Source organism: Asterias amurensis, chromosome 17, assembly GCF_032118995.1.
Source record: "Asterias amurensis chromosome 17, ASM3211899v1".
Classification (NCBI taxonomy): Eukaryota; Metazoa; Echinodermata; class Asteroidea; order Forcipulatida; family Asteriidae; genus Asterias; species Asterias amurensis.
In genome coordinates this window covers 12673806-12695245 of record NC_092664.1, presented here as the reverse complement: position 1 = coordinate 12695245, position 21440 = coordinate 12673806, and the positions used below count along the sequence as shown (strand labels likewise).

Below are 21440 nucleotides of genomic sequence, written 5' to 3'. Positions count from 1 at the left end.
GGTGCATTTGATAATTTGAGAATTTTAGACGGGCGAGGTATACCCGTTCAAAACCGCTTGTGGAGAATCCTGTGAAGTCATCCAATCATCTTGATTCTCAGAGTAGGGTAGCATAAGTTGAAGAAGTAAACCGTAAGCGGGAATGAAGGTCTACATGACTGGTGTCTACATGACTGGTTACCAACCTTTCCTGGGTGGTACCGGGGGCGGGGGCATTAGTGGACGTTCTAGAGCCTGCTTCTCCATGATGGCACTATCCGTGGAGGATCGTGACCTCCTACTATCCGGCGTCCTCTCAGAAGATGATCGTTCTCGTGATACTTTAGTCGGAAATGTTCCACTGGGTGACTGAAGTAGAGTCTGGGGTCGGTAGGGTCTCTTTGCAGGACTCTGTCAAACAAAAGTGGAGATCATAAAAATAAATACATGTCAAGTCAGTCCCGAGCCAATATACAGACAAGCAACTTTCTAATTACACAAAAGAGGAAATGGCCGATCACACTTTACAGTGTTTTTCAGTTTTCGGGGCACTGTCAGACTGTTGTGAAAGAAAAAGAGGAAATCAGCTGATCAGCTGAAAAGTTGCATGTCTGAATATAGTCAGAGTTTAAATCCAGTTTCCATGGTAGTAAACACAGTCACTTCAGCAATAGTGGCACCATAATTAAACATTAATAATTATGTTGATCCGCTCACCCTTGGTAGACAAAAATATTGATTTATTGCCCATCACTAAAATTGGTCTAGCTACCACCCTGATCCTCATAAATACAGATTACAGTCAACAGATACAGTTCATTAGATAGTAAGTTGATGGTTTATTAAAATTGAACTTGTAGCCAATGGCTAAATTGCGTCAATATATACTAAAAAAAATATTTAAAGGCAGTGGACACTATTAATAATTACTCAAAATAATTATTAGCATAAAAACTTTCTTGGTAACGAGTAATGGGGAGAGGTTAATAGTATAAAACATTGTTAGAAACGGCTCCCTCCAAAGTGACGTACTTTTCGAGAAAGAAGTAAGTTTCCGCGAATTTGATTTCGAGACCTCAGATTTAGAATTTGAGGTCTTGAAATCAAGCATCAGAAAGCACACAACGTCATGTGACAAGGGTGTTTATTTCTTTCATACATGTAGTTATCTCGAAACTTCGAAGACCGATTGAGCTCAAATTTTCACAGGATTGTTATTTTATGCATGTTGAAATGTTGAAATACACCAACTGTGAAGGCTAGTCTTTGACAATTACCACTAGTGTCCAGTGTTTTTAAAAGCAATAAACCTTAGGCAATGAACAATAGACGGACCCACACATGGCATAGCACCACCATTTTTTAATCCTAGATTCTAGGAACTGTCACTCACCTGTGAATGTCTGAAGGGTTTCTCTCTCTCGTCAATTTCATCTTCGCTGAAGTCCACTCCGTCTGAATTGTCACTGCTGAAACCCCAGTCAAACTCTACGTGTTCACACAGGAGAAGTTTCCCCAGCGAGGCTTGACGTATTAGCTCTTCACATTGACCAAAGCCGTTACGGACAACGATATCCAAACTGGTCTCACCGTGAGAGTTTTCTGTTTCATCAATAATAAATAAATAATATATATTTGGTTTGCGGTAACACCATGTGTGTATCTACTTGCCAGGTTTAGTTTTTTTCTTAGAGAACTGTCTTGCTTTTTTTAACTACCGCGAAGTAGATAATCGGGGGTTCAGGAGACTTCTCAGTTTTGAAAAGAACTGTCTAGCTTTTTAACTATTACCAGGGCGGATGGTATAGAAAATAGGTTATATAAAAAAAATAAAAATAAAAAAAAAATTATATTTATTTTTTATAAAACGCTTTCCATGTCACCTCAAGGTGCTGTACAATAAAAACCTTAAGTCATTAAGAATCCTAAGTAATTAAGAAATACAGATAAAATGATTAAAAACAACAATAATAGGAATGTTAAATGATAAAACAAAGTCATTTTTAAAAAGGTGGGTTTTCAGTGTTGATCTGGTATTGTCTTTTGTATCTAGGTAAGGTTCATTTATTTGCAACCACATAATATGGTCGGATTCATAAAAAATAAAATTAAAAAACTTACAAAATACATCACAAAAGCTTAAAAATCATTTATCTATACATGTATTTACAAGATGAAGGTTCAAAAAACAAACATTAAAAAGCAAAGAATGGCCAGTAAAAATATCACAATATAACAAAAGTATCTGTCATGTCTGTATCAATACATTGTTTGTTTGTATCGTAAATTGTAAAGCACTCCGATTTAAAAAGGGCACCTGCACCTTTAAAAAGAATTTGTTAATTTCTGTTTCTGTTCCATGAGGCATCCAGGTTTCTCATTTTTGTTTCTCAAAATGCTTTATACTATCGGAAGCTGATGAAGGCTTCTTACCAAACTTTGTATTGCCATTCATTTTAAAGACACTGGACATTAATTATTTGACAAAGACCAGTCTTCTCACTTGGTGTATCTCAACATATGCATAATATAACAAAGCTGTGAAAATTTGAACTTGATTGGTCTTTGGAGTTGCGAGATAATAATGAAAGAAAAAATCACCCTTGTCAAACGAAGTTGTGTGCTTTCAGATGCTTGATTTTGAGACCTAAAATTCTAAATCCGAGGTCTCGAAATCAATTTGGTGGAAAAGTACTTCTTTCTCAAAAACTACGTCACCTCAGAGGAAGCCGTTTCTCACAATGTTTTGTACTATCAACCTCTCTCCCCTATTACTTGTCACCAAGTAGGGTTTTATGCTGATATTTATTTTGAGTAACTACCAATAGTGTCCACTGCCTTTAAGAGGGATTAACAAACCTAGATACCTTCCCTATAAGTAACTTTGTGAGATTTGGCAGACTCGGACTTACCGAAGTGAGCTTTTCCACCTCCTCTGAGTAAGATCTTCATACAATCCACTTTATTGAGTCTAGCAGCCAGATGGATTGGTGTGTCTCCATTATGATCCAGTTGGTCCATACAGCCAATATTCTGCACTAAGAAGTCTACAATGTGAAGATTACTGTCGTCTTGCTGTTTGATGGCTAGATGGAGGGCTGTTTCGTTGTTCAGCTAAATTGGACAAAAAGATAAATTTATTCAAAGTTGAGAAATTATGACTCCTTCTTTTTCATGGTGTATAAATTGTCAATGTCAATTGAGAAATTAGCAAAACCATTTCACACAAAAAAGGTTTTGTCTCAATAAGACGAGAATTAATGTAGCGGGTACAAAGGATTAATTTGACTTTCCTGAAAACATTGCTCAGTAATTTTCATCCTTTCCTCTGAAACTTTTACCTGTAATTATATTACATACAACTTCATTCACAGTGAGTAGGGATTATTTATTTCTTTATTTCTTCTTTACCCTGGGGAAACCTCTCAGTGAAACACTGTTTTTCAAAGGTGCCCAGCCACTACATACACATTATGTCATGGCAACAAAATGTATCAACAAACAGCCCTAATACTTTGGCTTTAAAGGGGCAAGGCACTTTCTGTAAAAATTTAGGGCACCAAGGCAATTTTCAGAAATTTCAAAGGGTATCAAGGCAATCGTAAAAAGATGCGTACGGCACCAAGGCAATTTTAAAAGAGCTTACCGTATCAGAGAGGGAAGCAGTTAAGTCCACACCTTCAGCGGAGACTCTTAGTAACTGACTGATGTCTGACAGTAGGATGGCTTGGCGTAGATCTTGCAGCATGACAGACGGACTCGAGCTCGTCTTTAAGATGTACTTCCGCCTCTCGTACTTTGCTCGGATAAACTCTTTCCTCACCTCCCTGAGAAGCAGAGAAAATTATAAAAAGATTTGGTTAAAGGATTTGGGTACTTTTTGTAACACAAAACACAATACCTACAGATTTACATTAAACTTAAACAGTTTGAAGATAATGATAGTAGAAAGCGTACCTTAAAGAACCACTAGCTGATGTGCTGTAGTTTTTGAGAAATGAGTACAATTACTCGAAAATTCGTTTTACATGCTAAATTTAATAATTTTCGTCTTTAGAGTCAAAAATTATTTTTGAGACTTGTTTTACTCTTTTCTCAAAAACTACAGATGATGTTTATTTCATACTCTTTTTGGAAAACATAAAAATAAATGGTTCAATATCAGAATGTATTAGAACATAGAAAGGTAACAAAATCTAAAGCGCATACAAGTATACAAAACTGATGAAATTGTTAAAGCAAATAATAAATAAATAACTAGGAAATAACTTTGTTAAAGGATTTGGGTACTTTTTCAAAATGCCCATAGATTTACACTAAACTTACACATTTTGAAGATAATGATAGTAGAAAGCTTCCCTGAAAATATTACCTACGTTATAGTTTTTGAGAAAATGAGTAAAACAATGTCATGAAAATTATAACGTATACAGCACCTCAGCAGGTAATATTTTCAGGGAAGCTTTCTACTATCATTATCTTCAAACTGTGTAAGTTTAGTGTAAATCTGTGGACATTGTGTTTTTTGTCCTACAAAAAGTACACACCCTTTAAGTTAAATCGGTCGGCGTTGAATATCGCTTAGCCACTCCGGTTTTATCTTTTAGCACATGTTTGGACAGAATAAAAAAGGCTTTTTCAAACACAATATCTACCCTCGCAGGTAACCATTTATACCCCTGGGTGAAGTGAACCTATTTTTGGGAAGTATCTTGCTCCTGGACACAAGTTTCATGACCACGATTCAAACCCACACCCGATGACTAAACCACACGATCTTCAAATCGATACTCTAAACATGGTTGTTCCTGCAAGCTTACTACTTAAAGCCATTGGACACTTTAAAGAGAGGAGCAAGAGTATGAGGCTGTTAGAGTAAGCCGAGGCTTCATTTTTGGGGTACTCACATAGTACTGTTGGGCAGTGGTTTGCAGGAAGACTCTAAACTGGCTTCATAGACCTCGTTAAAATCCTCATTACCTATGGTCATTGCAATCTGTTGGAACAAAAACAAAATAGATTACCACCAAGATGCTACAATCCTGGCCTGAAGCCTTTCTCAAGCATCTGAAAGCGCACACATTTTGGGCAACAAGGATGTTTTTCTTTCATTATACTCTTGCACCTTCCATGACCAATTTAGCCTAAATTTTCACAGATTTGTTATTTTATGTATGTTGGGATACACCAAGTAAAAATACTGGGCCCAATTTCATGGCTCTGATACCGTAGTCAAAACATCGGGGCATACAGAAGCAGGGAATTTTGGCATGTGCGCATGCATACTCCACGTTACTAGACATTCTACGCTCACACAGCTACTTCAGAAATTCGGCGCTTGCAGGTAAGCTGTGAATGGTGATCGTTAGCGCAGAATTCGGCAGGTAAGCAGAGCCATAAAATTGGGCCCTGGTCTTTGACAATTACCAAGTATGTGGAGTGCCTTTAAGAGGATAACTTACAAGAAGTTGTGCAGTTCCTAGTCTGTCTAACTCTAATGATTGGACCCTGGATATGTGCACGCCTAGTTCCCTGTGTACTCCGGAGCATTCTATACATGTTAAGATACCTAGATTGGTAGACAACCACTGGGGATCTGTGGAAAAGAAAATGAAAAAGAGACTTTTAATAACCACTTATTGAAGGGTTTAAAAAGTTACTGTATGCCGGCAAGAAGGATTCATTTGTGAAAGTTTCGGATGTTTGTTTTTTACGACAACAGTTAAACCTGTTTCAAACCGGCGCTCCTGAGTCCATAATCACCTTCTACATTCATTTCATATGAAGATACACAGTCAAATCCTACACCAACATTACATGCAAGTACTATGAAGACGACCGAAAGTAAGCTTTTCATATCTGTTTCGATTGGTCCGAGACTATGTTTCTCAGCTGCACCCACATCACCTCGGACCAATCAAAACACAGATATGTAAAGCTTACGTCACTGCCAGTTTATCCAATGACATCATTGTATCCAATAAAATCACTGGTTCTGAAGAGCAAGTACTCATCTTTATTCTTAGTGTAGGAATCTATCCCCTGTCACCCAGCCTTACCTGGTGTTGAACAATCACAGCATACATCATTACACGGTAGCCGCCTGACCTGCCGTACAATACAATGCGTCAGCTCCTGGAGACCCTTATTTGGAACGTCGGAGGGTGAGCTGTTGTCGTCGAACACCGCGTCTAGAGCGTACTTCTTGCTGTTATTGAGAACCGATATCCACTCAGCCGCTTCCTCTTCAGTCTCTGCCATGAAGTGATATGTTCTGTCTCCTGGAAAGGGAAGATCCAATGAGAAAATGCTCATTAACCAGCTAGAACTGGAATTACCCAGTTCGGACCAGAATTAACCAGTTAGGACCGGATTTAACCTCAGTCTTGAAGTAAAAGCCATATAGACAAGATTCTAATAAAAATTTGTAAAATCTGTTTAAAGCTTTGATTTCACTAAACTTGCCACATCATCGAATTAAAAAGAGAAAGGGAAACATGAACATATAATTTTTTTTTTTACCCATACACACCGACGTGTATTAAGCACTGTACCAAATCAAGCTCTGTGTAAAATATCAATAGGCTAATCACTTAGATGGGATTCGAACCCACGACCTTTACATTGCTAGAGCAGATGTCTCACCACGAGACCACCGAGCTAGCCTGATGTTTGATCCCTTAGCAGCAAGTACCGCAACGAATTTAAAAGATGTTAATTTTTGCATCGGGAATAAATATTATAATTTGTTTTTTACCCTTTACACTGATGCGTATTAAGCCCTGTATACATGTATGAGTTAAATTGTTGCTTTCTCTTGTATAAATTTGTGTATTTGTTTTGTAAAGCGCATTGAGAGTACTTGCAGTACTGAATTGCACTATATAAACATTTCTTCTTCTTCTTCTTCTTCTTATTATTATTATATTCAGTAAGTAATACTGTTGATAGATTTTACCGAATCGGGAGAGTATTGAGTATACTTAAAGACACTGGACACTATTGATAATTGTCAAAGACTAGTCTTCACAGTTTAGGTACAATGTATCTCAACATATGCATGAAATAACAAAACTGTGAAAATTTGAGCTAAATCGGTCATCGAAGTTGCAAGATATTAATGAAACAAAAAAACACCCTTGTCGCACCCTTGTCACACGAAGTTGTGTGCTTTCAGCTGTTGGTTTCAAGACCTCAAATTCTAAATCTGAAGTCTCAAAATCGAATTCACGGAAAATCACTTCTTTCTCGAAAACTACATCACTTCAGAGGGAGCTGTTTTTCACAAGACTATCAACCTCTCCCCATTACTTGTAATCAAGAAAGGTTTTATGATAACAATTATTTTGAGTAATTACCAATAGTGTCCACTGCCTTTCATACACATCGGTAAAAGGACAAAAACAAATTATATTCTTTATCCCCAATGCAAAAAATCAACATCTAATAAAATGACCATATTTGGTAATCCATCCCATCACGGCAATCCCTCTTTACTCTCTACCAGACTTGGCCGCAGCCAAAAATCACACAAAGTCCCAGAACAAAAAGAACAGGATATATACAAAGTCCTGTACAAATAGTTTAATTTCCTATAGATCATTTATCCTCAAGTTGGGATACATGTAACGGAGAAGCAATCCAAATCAGTGTTTTGTTAGCATTGAAAGAGTGAAACCCATATAGCTTGACCTCCATACATGTATCACGTTACCAATCTTAGTCAAGATTACGAGATAACTTTGTATAATTTCTGAGGCATTTCCTTGTATTATGGGATAGTTGTAAGTGCATCATGCTTTTGTATATAAACAAAAACACAGAGCAAATGTGGACCAAGTCCCCTTTGCCGGCAAGAGCCATAGAAATCATACGACTAAAAAAAAGGAGTCAAATTGGAGAGCGTCGAGTGATTTACAGCCGAGCTTCAGACTCATCTTCAACTGTCCTCCCGATCTGATCGGTTGTCATCAGTTCAATCTGCTCTATTCCCAACGGGACACCTGTTTCTTTTGAGAAAGCAATCAACATGGTTTTTTTGTCTTTTCTTTTTTTTCGCCAAGAGATGTGAATTGGGACTAAATTGAATCGCCTATGATGTTTTTTTTTACTACCGTCAAAAAAAGAAGAAGAAAAAAAGGGCTACAAAATAGTTTGTGCGGTCAACGTTTTTTTTTTTTCGCTGGAAAAGTGAATTGGGACTTGAACTTGAATAGGCGATGATATATTTTTTTTACTACCGTCATTAAAAAAGGGGTTAGAAAATAGTCCCTGCTTGAAACGGATTGCGGAAATGACAGGTCAATTTTGATGTCAGGAGGAATGCGATTTATGGAGCTCTGATTTATGTATTTGTTGTTTAGGAAATAGATGCACTTATAGTACAAGGTATTATTGAAATTTAATAGTTTGGTTTAAGGGCAATTACAAATGTACATCATTGGTAGTTGCTGTTTATTACAAGAAAATGTGGATAAGTTGGGTGGGACTTCAATATGAATTATTATTATGAGCTGTTTACAATTAATAATGTTAATAATATAAAAAAAAATAACCAAAAACTTTTTTAAAGCGTCCTTAACCACAAAAAAGGTTAAGAATTTTTTTAAAGCCATTGGACACTTTTGGTACAGAAAAAAAATAAAAGTTCACAGATTTACAAATAACTTACAGGGTTTACAGAAGGTAATGGTGAAAGACTTCTTTTGAAATATTATTCCATGAAATGATTTACTTTTTGAGAAAACATTAAAACAATATCAATTCTCGATATCGAGAATTAAGGATTTATTTTAAGCACATGTCATGACGTGGCGAAACATGCGGAAACAAGGGTGGGTTTTCCCGTTATTTTCTCCCAACTCCGATATTACCGATTGAGCCTAAATTTTCACAGGTTTGTTATTTGATATAGAAGTTGTGATACATGAAGTGTGGGCCTTGGACAATACTGTTTACCGAATGTGTCCAATGGCTTTAAGCATTCATAATCTGTTTACCTTTTTGTGGTTAATTTTCCTAAAAGAAAATTACAAATGCAACTAACAATAATTAACAATTTGAGCAATAAAATATTATTAAATATATAAATTCCACGTACTTGCAACAAGGTCAAAGTATTTTTTACTTTGCTCCTCCAGCGACGGTTTGACCTGACACGTAAGTAGGTTCATCTTGACCGGTGGTTTACTAACCGTTGAGTGCGCTATACACAGATACCCGTCCATGATGTCGCATCGTCGTTTCTGGTACACCTTACGCAGGCCCTCTGTGCGTTTACTGAGGAAACCCGTCTTTTCGGTTCCATGGGCTTTATCGGTCTGCAGCTGGTGGAGGCTGTAGCCTTGTTTCTCTGGTGGGGTCTGTTGGGTGGGATGATGAAATTTTAAGTCAATAAAAAACGCGAGTAACACGACTCTTCTGAAATCATTGCTCTGTGGTTTTCACTTTTCTTTCTCAGTCACAAACTTGATGACTTGATTTCTTCTGATTGATTGATCGATTGTTTAATAGTGTGCACCCCAACACACACTATGGGGGTTCTGGATAAAATGTTACGTCGCAGCGGGTCGCGCCCGGCACGCCGCGAAGCGGCCGGGCGCTTAGCACCAGAAGACTGGGCCCGCGAGGGGCCCCGCTTCCCGCCTCACCGAATAAGTAAAGAAACGACGAGAGTAGTGGTATGTCACCCTGAAACTGCTCTAGGTAAATTATATTACAAACAGCTCAATTTACAGAGAGTGGAGATTCATATCATGGCCGGGAAATTGATCTACAAAAGATATTACTTAATCAACATGATCCGCAATTAAGAGAATGTTTTAATTTTGTCTCATTGAGGCGAAAATTATTTTAGTGACATCGTTACACTAATTTTTCAAAAACTACAGCACCTCAGTAAGCTTTCTACTATCACAATCTTCAAACCATGTAAGTTTAATATAAATCTATGGACATTTTGTTTTGTGTTACAATAAGTACCCAAAATCCTTTAAACCGCACATAAGTTTAATATAAGTTTGTGGACATTTTGTTTTGTGCAACGAAAAGTACCCAAATCCTTGAAACCATTTTAAGTTTAATTTAAATCTGTGGACGATTGCGTTTTGTGTACAAAAAGTACCCAAACCCTTTGAAGGATGTCTATCCTCACCTCTTTGTCCAGTGAGAGGCTAGTCTTAAGGAGATTCCTAAGATCCAGCAGCTTCTTCTTCTCCTCGTCGTGTCTCATCTTAATCTTGTGGACGTTTTCTGAAAGCTCATCGATGTAGGACTGGAAGTTCTCGATCGTCTTCAGACCTTCTCGGTAGAAACTTCAAAAAGAGACAAGAGGGAAATAAACATTCAACATTGATAATTTGGGGAAATACCAAATATTTTACAGTGTTTTCAATTTTCTGTTGTACTGAAATTAAAGAAAGATGACGAAATCAGATGGCAGGGCTAAACGTCTGAGGCCAGTTGCTTTAATGTCAGGCCAGTGATTTTAACGTCGGGCTAGTAAAAAGTACATCACAAAGTACATCACAGAGTAAAAAATTGAATGAGAAAAATATAATTTCAATGTTGACTTATTGTAAAGACAAAAAAATACCAAAATCAATCTTGCACCTCAGATCTTGTTTTTTCCCACATTAATTTGGGCGCTTTATAAATACTGTATTATAATTGTGTCAGTACTCGTTAAAAAACAGTTTGTTTGTTAAACTGCAGAGATTCTGGACATTTCATTACTGGTCTTGTAAAAAACAGTTTGGTCTATTACAAAGTTTGAGCTACAAGCCCTGAAGTCTTGTGGATTTTTCCAACCAAATTCAAGCCCCAAGCAGTCTCCAAAGCCTACCTGTTTTCAACTCTGTAAAACTCCACGAGATGCTGGACAAGTTCTGCACCTTTTTTGGATTTGATGTCATTCACTTTGATCAGGTACTAGAAGATAAACATACATACACATGCAAGGATAACCAGTAGCTTTGTCCAAATGATTTTATAAAAACTACAGCCGTCGATTTCACAAAGAGTTAGGACTCGTCTTATCTCGAGTTAGGACGAGTAACCCATCCTAACTTAGGATTAATCTTAAGGTCTGCATGCTACAGTGCAGGGTTGGGACTCGTCCTAAGTCCTAAGATTAGTCTTATGTTAGGAAGAGTTTTGTGAAATCGACGGCAGGTGTTTTGGCTAAGCCAAAAAATAAATAAATAGTCAAATCCTTTACACTTACCTCGCACATCTGCAGTTGAAACATCCGTCTCTCCTTCTCCATTTCCTCTGCAACCTACACAGAGAGAGAAACAGAAAACAATTTTAAGGTCTCAAATTTAAGCACAAAAAAACACACAACTTCGCGTGACAAGGGTGTTTTTTCTTTCATTATTATCTCGCAACTTCGATGACCAACGCTAAAATATTCACAGGTTTGTTATTTCATGCATATGATGAGATACTGCAAGTGAGAATAACTACCAATAGAGTCCACTGTCTTTAACAAGTAAGTTTTTATGCTAACAATTATTTTGAGTAATTACCAATAGTGTCCACTGGCACTGCCTTTAATGACCTTATACCATGGAAGAGAGTTATTGCTAACAAAAATTACTAAAAACTGGGAACCTTAGGAGGTACATGATGGCATGTCCACCTTTTGTGTTATCGAATTCAAGGAGCTTCTGAAAACTGTATCTTCAAGTACAAGATACATGTTAGTAGATCAGAAGTGGATGATAACTTTTATATTAGAGTAAATAACGGCTAATTCTGTCATCAAGCAGACACAGAAAATGTTCTCATCCCTGTTAGCCTGTACACATACAGACCTGGAATTTCACATACAGTGTACGCCATGGCCTTTTAAATTTTTAAATTTTCCAATGAAAGTGCCCTTTTTAAAATGAATTTTTTTTGCCATTTAAAGGCCTGCATATATACATGTACATGTACATGTAGCACTGAGCCGGTACAACTACTACACTGGGATAAATCACAGAATCTAGCCTTAATGGGTCTAGTGTATGTACTTTTTTCCTAACACAAAACACAATGTCCACAGATTTACATTAAACTTACACAGTTTAAAAATTATGATAGTAGAAAGCTTCCCTAGACATTTTACCTACTGAGGTGCTGTAGTTTTTGAGAAATGAGTAAAACAAATAATTTTCGTCTCAGTTTTAGCATGTAAAAAGGTATCAACCAGTTAATATGCTATGGTTTTGGTATAATATCATAACTGGTTAATGGGATTTTACATGCTAAAATAATTTTCGTCTTCCTGAGACAAAAATTATTTGTTACTTGTTTTACTCATTCCTCAAAACCTGCACAACCTCAGTTAGTAACATTTGAAGGGAAGCTTTCCACTATCATTATCTTCAAACCCTGTAAGTTTAATGTAAATCTGTGGACACTTTGAAAAAGTACCCAAATCCTTCAAGTGTGGCTGCCATAAATCTGTACGTATGATGTTTCCTTCTATTCATTTGTCATTCTGAGTGTTTGAGGAAGTGGGTTTAACTCTTATGGTTAGAGGTTTGGCCGGGATCGGCATATAGGATCGGAAACAAGGTTCGACACAATGAATGCCAAAGAAATAATGTCAGAGGATGTGTAATAGATACATGAGAGAAAGAGGGAAGTACATGTACATTGTACAGTACATGTACATTTAAAGGCAGTGGAAACTATTGGTAATTGTCAAAGACCAGTATTCTCACTTGGTGTATCCCAACATACATGTATGCATAAAATAACAAACATGTGAAAATTAGGACTTATATGCTCATCGATGCTGCAAGAAAATAATGATAGAAAGTGAAAATGCCCTTGTGGCATAGAATTGTGGTTTAAGTACAAATCCATTAATTTAGACTTATAAGTGTGATGTCACAAAACAAAACACTATGGCGAAACTGACAACTCATCTTTAAGATAAATATTGGTGCTTTGTGACTTTAAGCCCAATTTGATCAAGCAACTATTAAATGCCAAGTCATTTCGAAACACTTAATTAAAAGCGTGATCAGGTTTAACGGAAGTTTAGTGGGTCTTGGATAATATCATTGGGGTTGGGGAAAGTGTGTTACGGAAACCCATCCTATTTCAAGGTTTAGTCAAACCAATTTGTATTTAGTCAACAAACCACAAAATGATCAGGTCATATGCATTTTGGTGACCATAACTTCCATGCTGTAACCACAACCTTATTTAGGAATTATCAAAAACTCATAAAAAATCTGTCAAACCACAAAATGGTTCAGTCATACATTTTGGCCAGCAAAGACCAAATGTGAAAATTATAATTCTATCAATTATCACCCACAGGACTCAGCACCATGGTTTCGTGTCTTGTGTAAGGACACAAGTGTCACGACTGGGACTCAAACCCACACTCTGCTGATCAGAATCACCAGAGTTTGAATTCGGTGATCTTTACCGCTAGGTGATCTTTACCACAAGGGAGGGTTTTACCATTAATAGTGTCACCCAGTTGGCACCCTTTCTGTCACCCGATATGTCACTAACTTGCCAAGTTAAAGGTCTAATTTAACATTAAAAAGGAATTTAACATTCAAATTATGGGTGATTATCACTGTGTTTATCAACCTGTCTGACTTACCTCAGAACCAACTAGAGTTCGGATTAGACCTGCCTCCTTAGCTATCTGCTTCTTTTCTCTCTCAATCTTGGTGCTAGAGGAGAGATGAGACCAAAAATATATTTACTCCTCTAATTAAAAAGATCCTTACCAGAATAAGGTTACCAGCCATTCAGCCGAAATACCACTGTATGTAGTAACCATCTGGTATCCTGCTCATTCATGCTTGCATTTTGCAAACAATTGCTAAGCAATATTTTCTGCTTAAGCAGCTGGATCAAATTGGGCCACATTTCTCCTCAGGGCTCAATTTCATAAAGCTGTTCATCAGAAATAAATGCTTGACAAATTTCTAAGCAAAACATGACAAGGAAACCAGTTGCAACAATGTAAACTTTATGTCTCTTTGGTTGGTAACCTGTAATACTTTTCTGTGCTTTATCTAAAAGTTTTGGCGCTTATCAGCTTTATGAAAATGGTAACCCGTTTCAGTTAAGGAATTCTTTTCTGTGCTTAGAAAGTTTTGGTGCTTACTGGATTTATGAAATCAGGTCCGGACAAACTTACATAGATATGCTTAGCAAAAGTGAATTGCTAACAGCTGCCAGTAAATTGCTCCCAGCCCTGGTCACGGCCTACTTAATTTATCATTATAATAATGCAATAGGCTACAACACCCAATGTAGATCTCCACAGACCGACAATCTTTCCAGGAAATCCATTTTTTTTAAATTACTTTTTTCTTCTTCTTGACACAATTGCAAACAGCGGGAAATGGTCTGTGAATCACTGATGATGAACTAAATATGACACATTGCCTTTGTTCTAATTTGTTAACCAATAATTCTTTTTGTTCTAGACCGTCTTGAACACATATGAGATTTGGAGCAATAAATAAATAATAATAATAATAAGACTTGTAATGCGCACATATCCACCCTGCTGGATGTTCAGGGCGAAGAATAGTGCGATATATCAATATTTGGCTTGCGGTAATACCATGTGTGTATCTACTCACATGGAGTAGAATATTTGGAATTCAGGGGACATTTCTGTTCTGAAAAGAACTGTCCTGCTTTTTACTACTCTCTGGGTGGAAGGTAAAAAAAAATGGCCGGAACTACAACTTTAGTATTTAGTCATGTTAGTGGATTGATAACGTCACTACCACAGAGTGAGTTTTTGATCATACTATGAGAGTGTCTGCCCATTGAAACCGAGGAGAAACGAGATCCGGGAGTTTTGACTGGGTAAGGACGTCCTCACTTGCTTTCGTGAACAAAACCAACCATTGCTGGCCTTGAATTTGTAACTGGACCGCATGCCTGAAGTCAATATTTTAAACCTGAGGCCAGTAGACCTGTGCCTTTTCAGTTAAATAATAAAAGGTTACTATTTAAAAACAGAAACAAATGATGTTCAAATTCGGACTTTGAGTTTTGAAATAAAATTAGATCAGCCTGCTGCATTGTTTGATGAGAATGTGCCCTGGCAACTGGAGTTTGTAAACAGACAGAATTCTCAAAACCACTCGGGGGGGGTAATCAAAGTTCAATTGGGATGAATTGTGGTTATATGATCATTGCTCAAAAGCATCTGGCTACTGCAGCAGCAAAGCCCTTCAATATAAGATCAACATTTACTGGAAAAGGGTTTGAACACATTGGAATAACCGGTGGATAGCTCCTTGCATGTTTGGACTGATCACTTGTTTATCCTATAAGGCAGTGGCACCATGGCAACGCCCTGATGCATTCAGTTGGTTTAAGAACAACCAGGGCCCAATTGCATAAAGCCTGTAAGCACAAAAATTTGCTTAGCATGAAATTTCTTCCTTGATAAAAACAAGATTACCCACCAAATTCTAATTGTAGCATTAGCTTGTTACTGGCATTCAGATGTTGTTTGCTTATCCTGAAAATCACGTGGAAATTTGGTTGGTAATTCTGTTTTTATTAAGGAAGAAATTTCATGCTAAGCAGTTTGTTGTGCTTACAGGCTTTATAAAACTGGGCCCACAAGTGCACTTGAAGGGTTTCAAACACAATGGTATTTACACCACTTTACACAACTTGATAAATACTCCAAAAATTACTGACAAAAATTACTGACAAAAAATACAAACTTGAAAAGAAGCACTGCAGCTTTTGATAATAGTATAACACTTTGAGAAACAATTCCTTTCTAAGGAATATGGTTTTAAATAAAGGGATAACATTTTAATCTGAGAAATATTTCTGCATAAAACATTTCCTAAATTGTGTTTTCCATTTGCATATTATTGTTCCTAGGTGGAACAGCAGCAGATTTTCGGTGATAAAGCAAAATATCTTAAAACTAGAATTAAAACAATCAAACAGTTCCAAAAACCTAATGCCTTAAATGGAGATCAGAAAATATTTAATAAATCATTATTTTCACAAGGACTCTATTAAAAAATGAGAGTGAATCACAAAACTGAAATTGAACTTACAGCCTCTCTTTAAGTTCAAATTGTACCCGTGAGGGACCTATGCTCCTAAACCTTCCCACGTCTCCACTTACTATTTAGACTCGTAGTCCTTAAAGGCCTTCTCAAATGGCTTCTTCATGTCTCCTTTCTGGCCCTTCAGGTCTCCTTTGAGTAAGGAGTCCAGAGGGAACATCACAATGTTGTTGATGTTCTGCACCTGCGGATAAAAACAACCAGAAGAAACTAACAACAACAGTGAACAGTTTCCCTTGTAGATAGCAGAACAAAATGCTACGCAAAAAAAAGTGTCAGTTGCTATTCAGAGGGATGTGATAGGCTTTTGGAAAAAAACTGAACTATGAGCGCAAGCATGAAAGCTTTGGGGTCTGAAGCTTGCTTACATACATTTAACTTTGGTTATGAAAGCCCTACTCTATCTGGGGTGTTCCATATGGTTTTATCTTCATCTACCTATGAACATAATCAAATTTTTAATATTGTTTTAAAGGCAGTGGACACTATTGGTAATTACTCAAAATAATTATTAGCATTAAACCTTACTTGGTAATGAGTAATGGGGAGAGGTTGATAGTATAACACATTGTGAGAAACAGCTCCCTCTGAAGTGACATAGTTTACGAAAAAAGAAGTAATTTTCCACAAATTTGATTTTAAGACCTCAGATTTAGAATTTGAGGTTTCGAAATCAACCATCTAAAAGCACACAACTTTCATTATTATCTCGCAACTTCGAAGAGAAATTGAGCTCAAATTTTCACAGGGTTGTAATTTAATGCATATGTTGAGATACACCAACTGTGAAGGCTAGTCTTTGACAATTACCAATAGTGTCCAGTGTCTTTAAGCAGGTTTAATAAAAACGGATTTAAGGTTAAAAACAGAGAGATCACATCCCTGTATTAAAAAAGAAAAGAAAAAAAAAGGCAAAACATGACAGTGGTACTCAGTCCGACAACTTGTTTGGGATGTTATAAATTCACTTTGTTATTTTTTCTTTAGCGCAGCAGAACAGAGCAGAGAGAGAGAAATGCCTGCAGGAAAAAGTCAACCATAATTGACATAATTTATTGACTTATTTAAAAATGTATAGATGAGCCTTAGGACTTTTTCATACCACAGCAGTTTAGCAGGGGTCCATTGCTTAATTCGAGCACGAACTGGCCAACGTCCCAGGTGAAATCTTGTTAAATTTGCAGTCCTTTATGGAAAGTATTATAAACACTATTATCTTCAAGTACGTGCTAATCCTCCAATCAGATTGGCAGAATGGAGTGGTGATAAAAACCTATATTGCACGGCTAATATCACTACCATGCGTCTTGTGTGTTCTATGTCACGCGCCAAGTTTGCTTGAAGATAAATACGTTATCACACGCGCGCTCGTGGAAATACGGAAAATATAGCGTGTCTGCGTCCCATATCCAACTCTGCCTTCGGCCTCGTTGGATATGGGACGCAGAAGCGCTATATTTTTCCGTATTCCACTCGCGCTTGTGTGATAACTTATATTATCCTTTCACACATCATGCAGTTTTGCAACCATGCTAAGATAAAGTAAGGGACCCTTGCTAAATTGCAGTTGTGTGAAAAGGGCTTAATATTATCTTATTATGCTGACTGTGGGAATAATGGTTTGACTGAAGGCTTGTAGAAGCTGGTTGCAGTGACAGTATTGATGTTTTTATACGGTTGGTTTGGTTTCTTCAAGGGAACAAGCTCCCTGTTGTATCCAGAAAGGAGGCGCAATGACTTCCTTTTTATTTCAGTCATTTTTATACTTTGAACCTTTGTAGTTTGCTTTAAGAAGGGCTTTGATACCTTTTGTAGATCAATTTTCTTAGCCATGAAATGAATCCCTACTCAAATGAAGATCTATGTACAGGATGTAGTATAATTTACCCGTAGCAGTTCCAGATTCATTAAGATAAAAATTAACAGGGCAATGTTTTCAGGAGAGTCGCGTAAATCCACAGTAAGTGCTAAAATACATTTCGTCTCACTTAGACAAAACTTATTTTTGTGAAATTGTTTTACTCATTTCAAAAATAGTACAGCACCTGCCTCCGCAAGTAATATTTTAAGGGAAGCTTTCTACCATCATCATCTTCAACCCTTGTAAGTTTAAAAAAAGTTAATCTGTGGAATTTGTGATTTGTATCGTACAAAAAGTACCAAAACCCTTTAATGTACGTTCTCTGTTTCTATTGTTCGTCATGTTTGTTGGGATGATGATTTGATTGAAATTTTTCTAAAGGTTAGTTTTTCTACATTTATCAGAGGGATTAAAACAATCCATTGGTTCCAAAACCATACTTTGTTTTCAAAGTTCAAAGTGAAGTTATGAATTTACCAGATTCTTAAGAAGCGCTGCCAGTTCCTTTGTGATGACAGAGAACTTCAAGAAGGCAGCTCCCAGGTCCGGCTCCTTTTCCTTTGATAACGTGTTGGAGCCGAGCTTCTCAAGGTTCTCAGCAAATGAGAGGAGATTGCCGACGTAAGCTGCAGGAGGAAAACAATAGAGGAACAGAGATGAGATACATGTATTATGGCAACTCGTCCTATGCATGGTAGAAGGGAGTAACAAAGCTGTGACGACCAGCAAATAGGCCAACTTCTCTCATATCTCTTCTGACGATGACTAGAACCCTAGTCAAAACATTGAGACCTTAAGAACTCACCCCACCATAGGGAAGTTAATAACGATCCAATTTTGTTTGCTTTTAAGTACATTTTCTATCTTCTGCCCAGTCAATAAGAAGCAGGACAATTCTTTTCAGAACTGAGAATTCTCCCATATTTTGACTATCTACTCTACGGTAGTAGAATATAAACATAGAGCAACACAGTTCTCTAAAGAACAAAAAACTATCTAGCAAGTAGACACACACATGGTGTTACCGCAAACCAAATATATTTTGATACCTCACCATGCAATGCCTCAAATCCTATAAAAGGCTGTAGGCCTAAGTTACTTAGTAAGCAATTATTGTCAAAAACATTGTTTAAGAAACTGATTGTGACAGTTTGGTTGTTTTGCCATTTTGTAAATCATTGCAAGAAAGTCTTAGAAAGGGTCGTTTAAAATTATCAACATTTTCATGTACAAATAAGATGCTGGGGAGGATCTCTTCTCTGTAATCTGGTTGCGCACACCATTCGAAGTATCCATACTGAAGGCACACTAAAGATGGAATACTAATCTACGTTTACAATGCACTAAACATTTCTTTTAAAGGTATTTTACAAAATGTGGTACAGCTGACAAAAAAGTTGTAGACAGTGTTCATGTTTTCAACCACATAAATAAATGGAAGGTTTAGAACTATAGAACATACGTGTATGTAATCCGTTGTTCGTTTGAGTCAAGAGAAAATGGTGAAAACCATGCACAATTTTCAGCACGTAGTAATACAACATGTACACAGTAGGCCTACATGATGCTTAAAATTATGCATCGTTTTCACTCTGTTTCTCTTGACTGAAACAACGGATTTAATGTAAACACATTGTCCTTTGTAACAATACCACCAAAATTACCGTAGCTGTTGTGACAACAAAAAAGGTTTTCTTTATCTTTCCTGTATGATACCTTTAAAAATAATAACCAGCCCCCTGCAGCCCCAGGCATGGATTTATCATCAGACCCTCCATGGTTTCACTGCATACAGTATCCATTTTAGACTCTGTTGTCTGTGTGTTAGTTTAGCAGCCTGACTGCAGATATGAAACTGAATCTCGAACTGGTAAATTGCTTCTAGCCTTATATGGTTATGATGGAATGGACAGACTTTGTGTCAGAGCATAGAGAATTAAGTATGGTCAGAGCATGACCAGACTCTTGTAGCTAGATTCTCGTATGCTGGGTGTTTTTCAGATTCACAGTCCGAATGCTAAAAAAAGACATAAAAACTAAAAACATATGGTAACTCGGCACATAATTTTAACAAGCATCAGGGCCCAAAGTCATCTCAGGGTTCTGCTTACCCAAAGCAAAGAATTGGCGCTTACTGTAGTAAGCAGGGAATCAAGCCTGAATTCTTTTAATATTTGAGTGAGAAATTACCTGTTTCTCAAAAATCTACATAAGTTAGAGGGAGCCATTTCTCACAATGTTTTATACTATCAACAGCTCTCCGTCGCTCGTTAGCGAACAGGTTTTTATGCTGACAAGTATGTTGAGTAATAACCAACAGTGTCCCGTGCCTTAAAGCGCAAAGCATGAAGTACACACTGTCTACACAGTGTAGTTCTAACAAAAGTACAGTACATTTGTGTGTACACATACCTACTGTACAAGCATGACAGGTGAATTACAAAATCCTTTCATCGTTCATGTAGTACAGATCTTACTAATTAGCAGAATCAATTAGCCATACCCACATCCTAATTATATTCACGCACAGTTACAGACTCTATTGGTTGGAAAACACCATAGAGCTGTGCACTAGGCAGACACACAAACGCAAACAATGTCACGCCATCATACGAAAATGCGTAATATCTACTCATTTTACCCACAAGTAGTCTCAGTGCAGATGCGGCGCAGTGTACAACTTTCATGGGACGAGGTCTATTGATTGTGATTGCGTAACCTTTCATTTCCAGAAGTTAATTTATTCATGAAACCGCACCTTTTAATTACTGTGTACTCAACTCAGAGACTGTAGAGTTGACAGTACATGTGTACCTCCGCGACTTTATCTACACTACATACATGTATGACTCTAACAAATTGTGTTTTGTGTGGATCTCTTTTCCCTTTTTAATAATTATAGGGGGGTGGGGGTGGCTTGTTATTCCAGAGATATTTATAGGGCACAATGTACGCATGTGAAAAAAGTGTTAGCAGAAAGATTAAATATGTACAGTAAGATAACAAAAGAAAAAATAACACAGCAATTCTTCCCTTGGGATATTTTCAATCTTGAATCTTAAATAGGGATACTCTCCTAAAAGCATTGCTGCTGTCCTTGGCCCAATGTTATAAAGTTGCTTAAAGGCAGTGGACACTATTGGTAATTACTTAAAATAATTATTAGCGTAAAACCTTTCTTGGTGACGAGTAATGGGGAGAGGTTGATGGTATAAAACATTGTGAGAAACAGCTCCCTCTGAAGTGACGTAGTTTTCGAGAAAGAAGTAATTTTCCACAAATTTGATTTTGAGACCTCAGATTTAGAACTTGAGGTCTCGAAATCAAGCATCTAAACGCACACAACTTCTAGTGACAAGGGTGTTTTTTTCTTTCATTATTATCTCGCAAGTTCGATGATCGATTGAGCTCAAATTTTCACAGGTTTGTTATTTTATGTGTATGTTGAGATACATTAACTGTGAAGGCTAGTCTTTGACAATTACCAATAGTGTCCACTGCCTTTAAACTGCTTAAGCTGC

General features: G+C 37.1%; 1 protein-coding gene across 2 annotated transcripts in view; it reads right to left on the bottom strand.

Moving 5' to 3' along the window:
• LOC139949706 (arf-GAP with SH3 domain, ANK repeat and PH domain-containing protein 2-like) overlaps positions 1-21440 on the bottom strand; it is a 51014-nt gene that overhangs the window by 10823 nt on the left and 18751 nt on the right. For both annotated transcript variants that reach the window (XM_071948196.1, XM_071948197.1), the window contains exons 3-16: positions 18397-18545; positions 16118-16242; positions 13595-13667; positions 11204-11257; positions 10823-10908; positions 10133-10292; positions 9080-9341; positions 6039-6260; positions 5442-5575; positions 4887-4975; positions 3626-3806; positions 2892-3093; positions 1373-1581; positions 186-390 (exon numbers count right to left, since the gene is read on the bottom strand). In XM_071948196.1, coding sequence (XP_071804297.1) covers positions 186-390; positions 1373-1581; positions 2892-3093; positions 3626-3806; positions 4887-4975; positions 5442-5575; positions 6039-6260; positions 9080-9341; positions 10133-10292; positions 10823-10908; positions 11204-11257; positions 13595-13667; positions 16118-16242; positions 18397-18545 — 2151 coding nt within the window. The remainder of the gene's footprint in view (positions 1-185; positions 391-1372; positions 1582-2891; positions 3094-3625; positions 3807-4886; positions 4976-5441; positions 5576-6038; positions 6261-9079; positions 9342-10132; positions 10293-10822; positions 10909-11203; positions 11258-13594; positions 13668-16117; positions 16243-18396; positions 18546-21440) is intronic.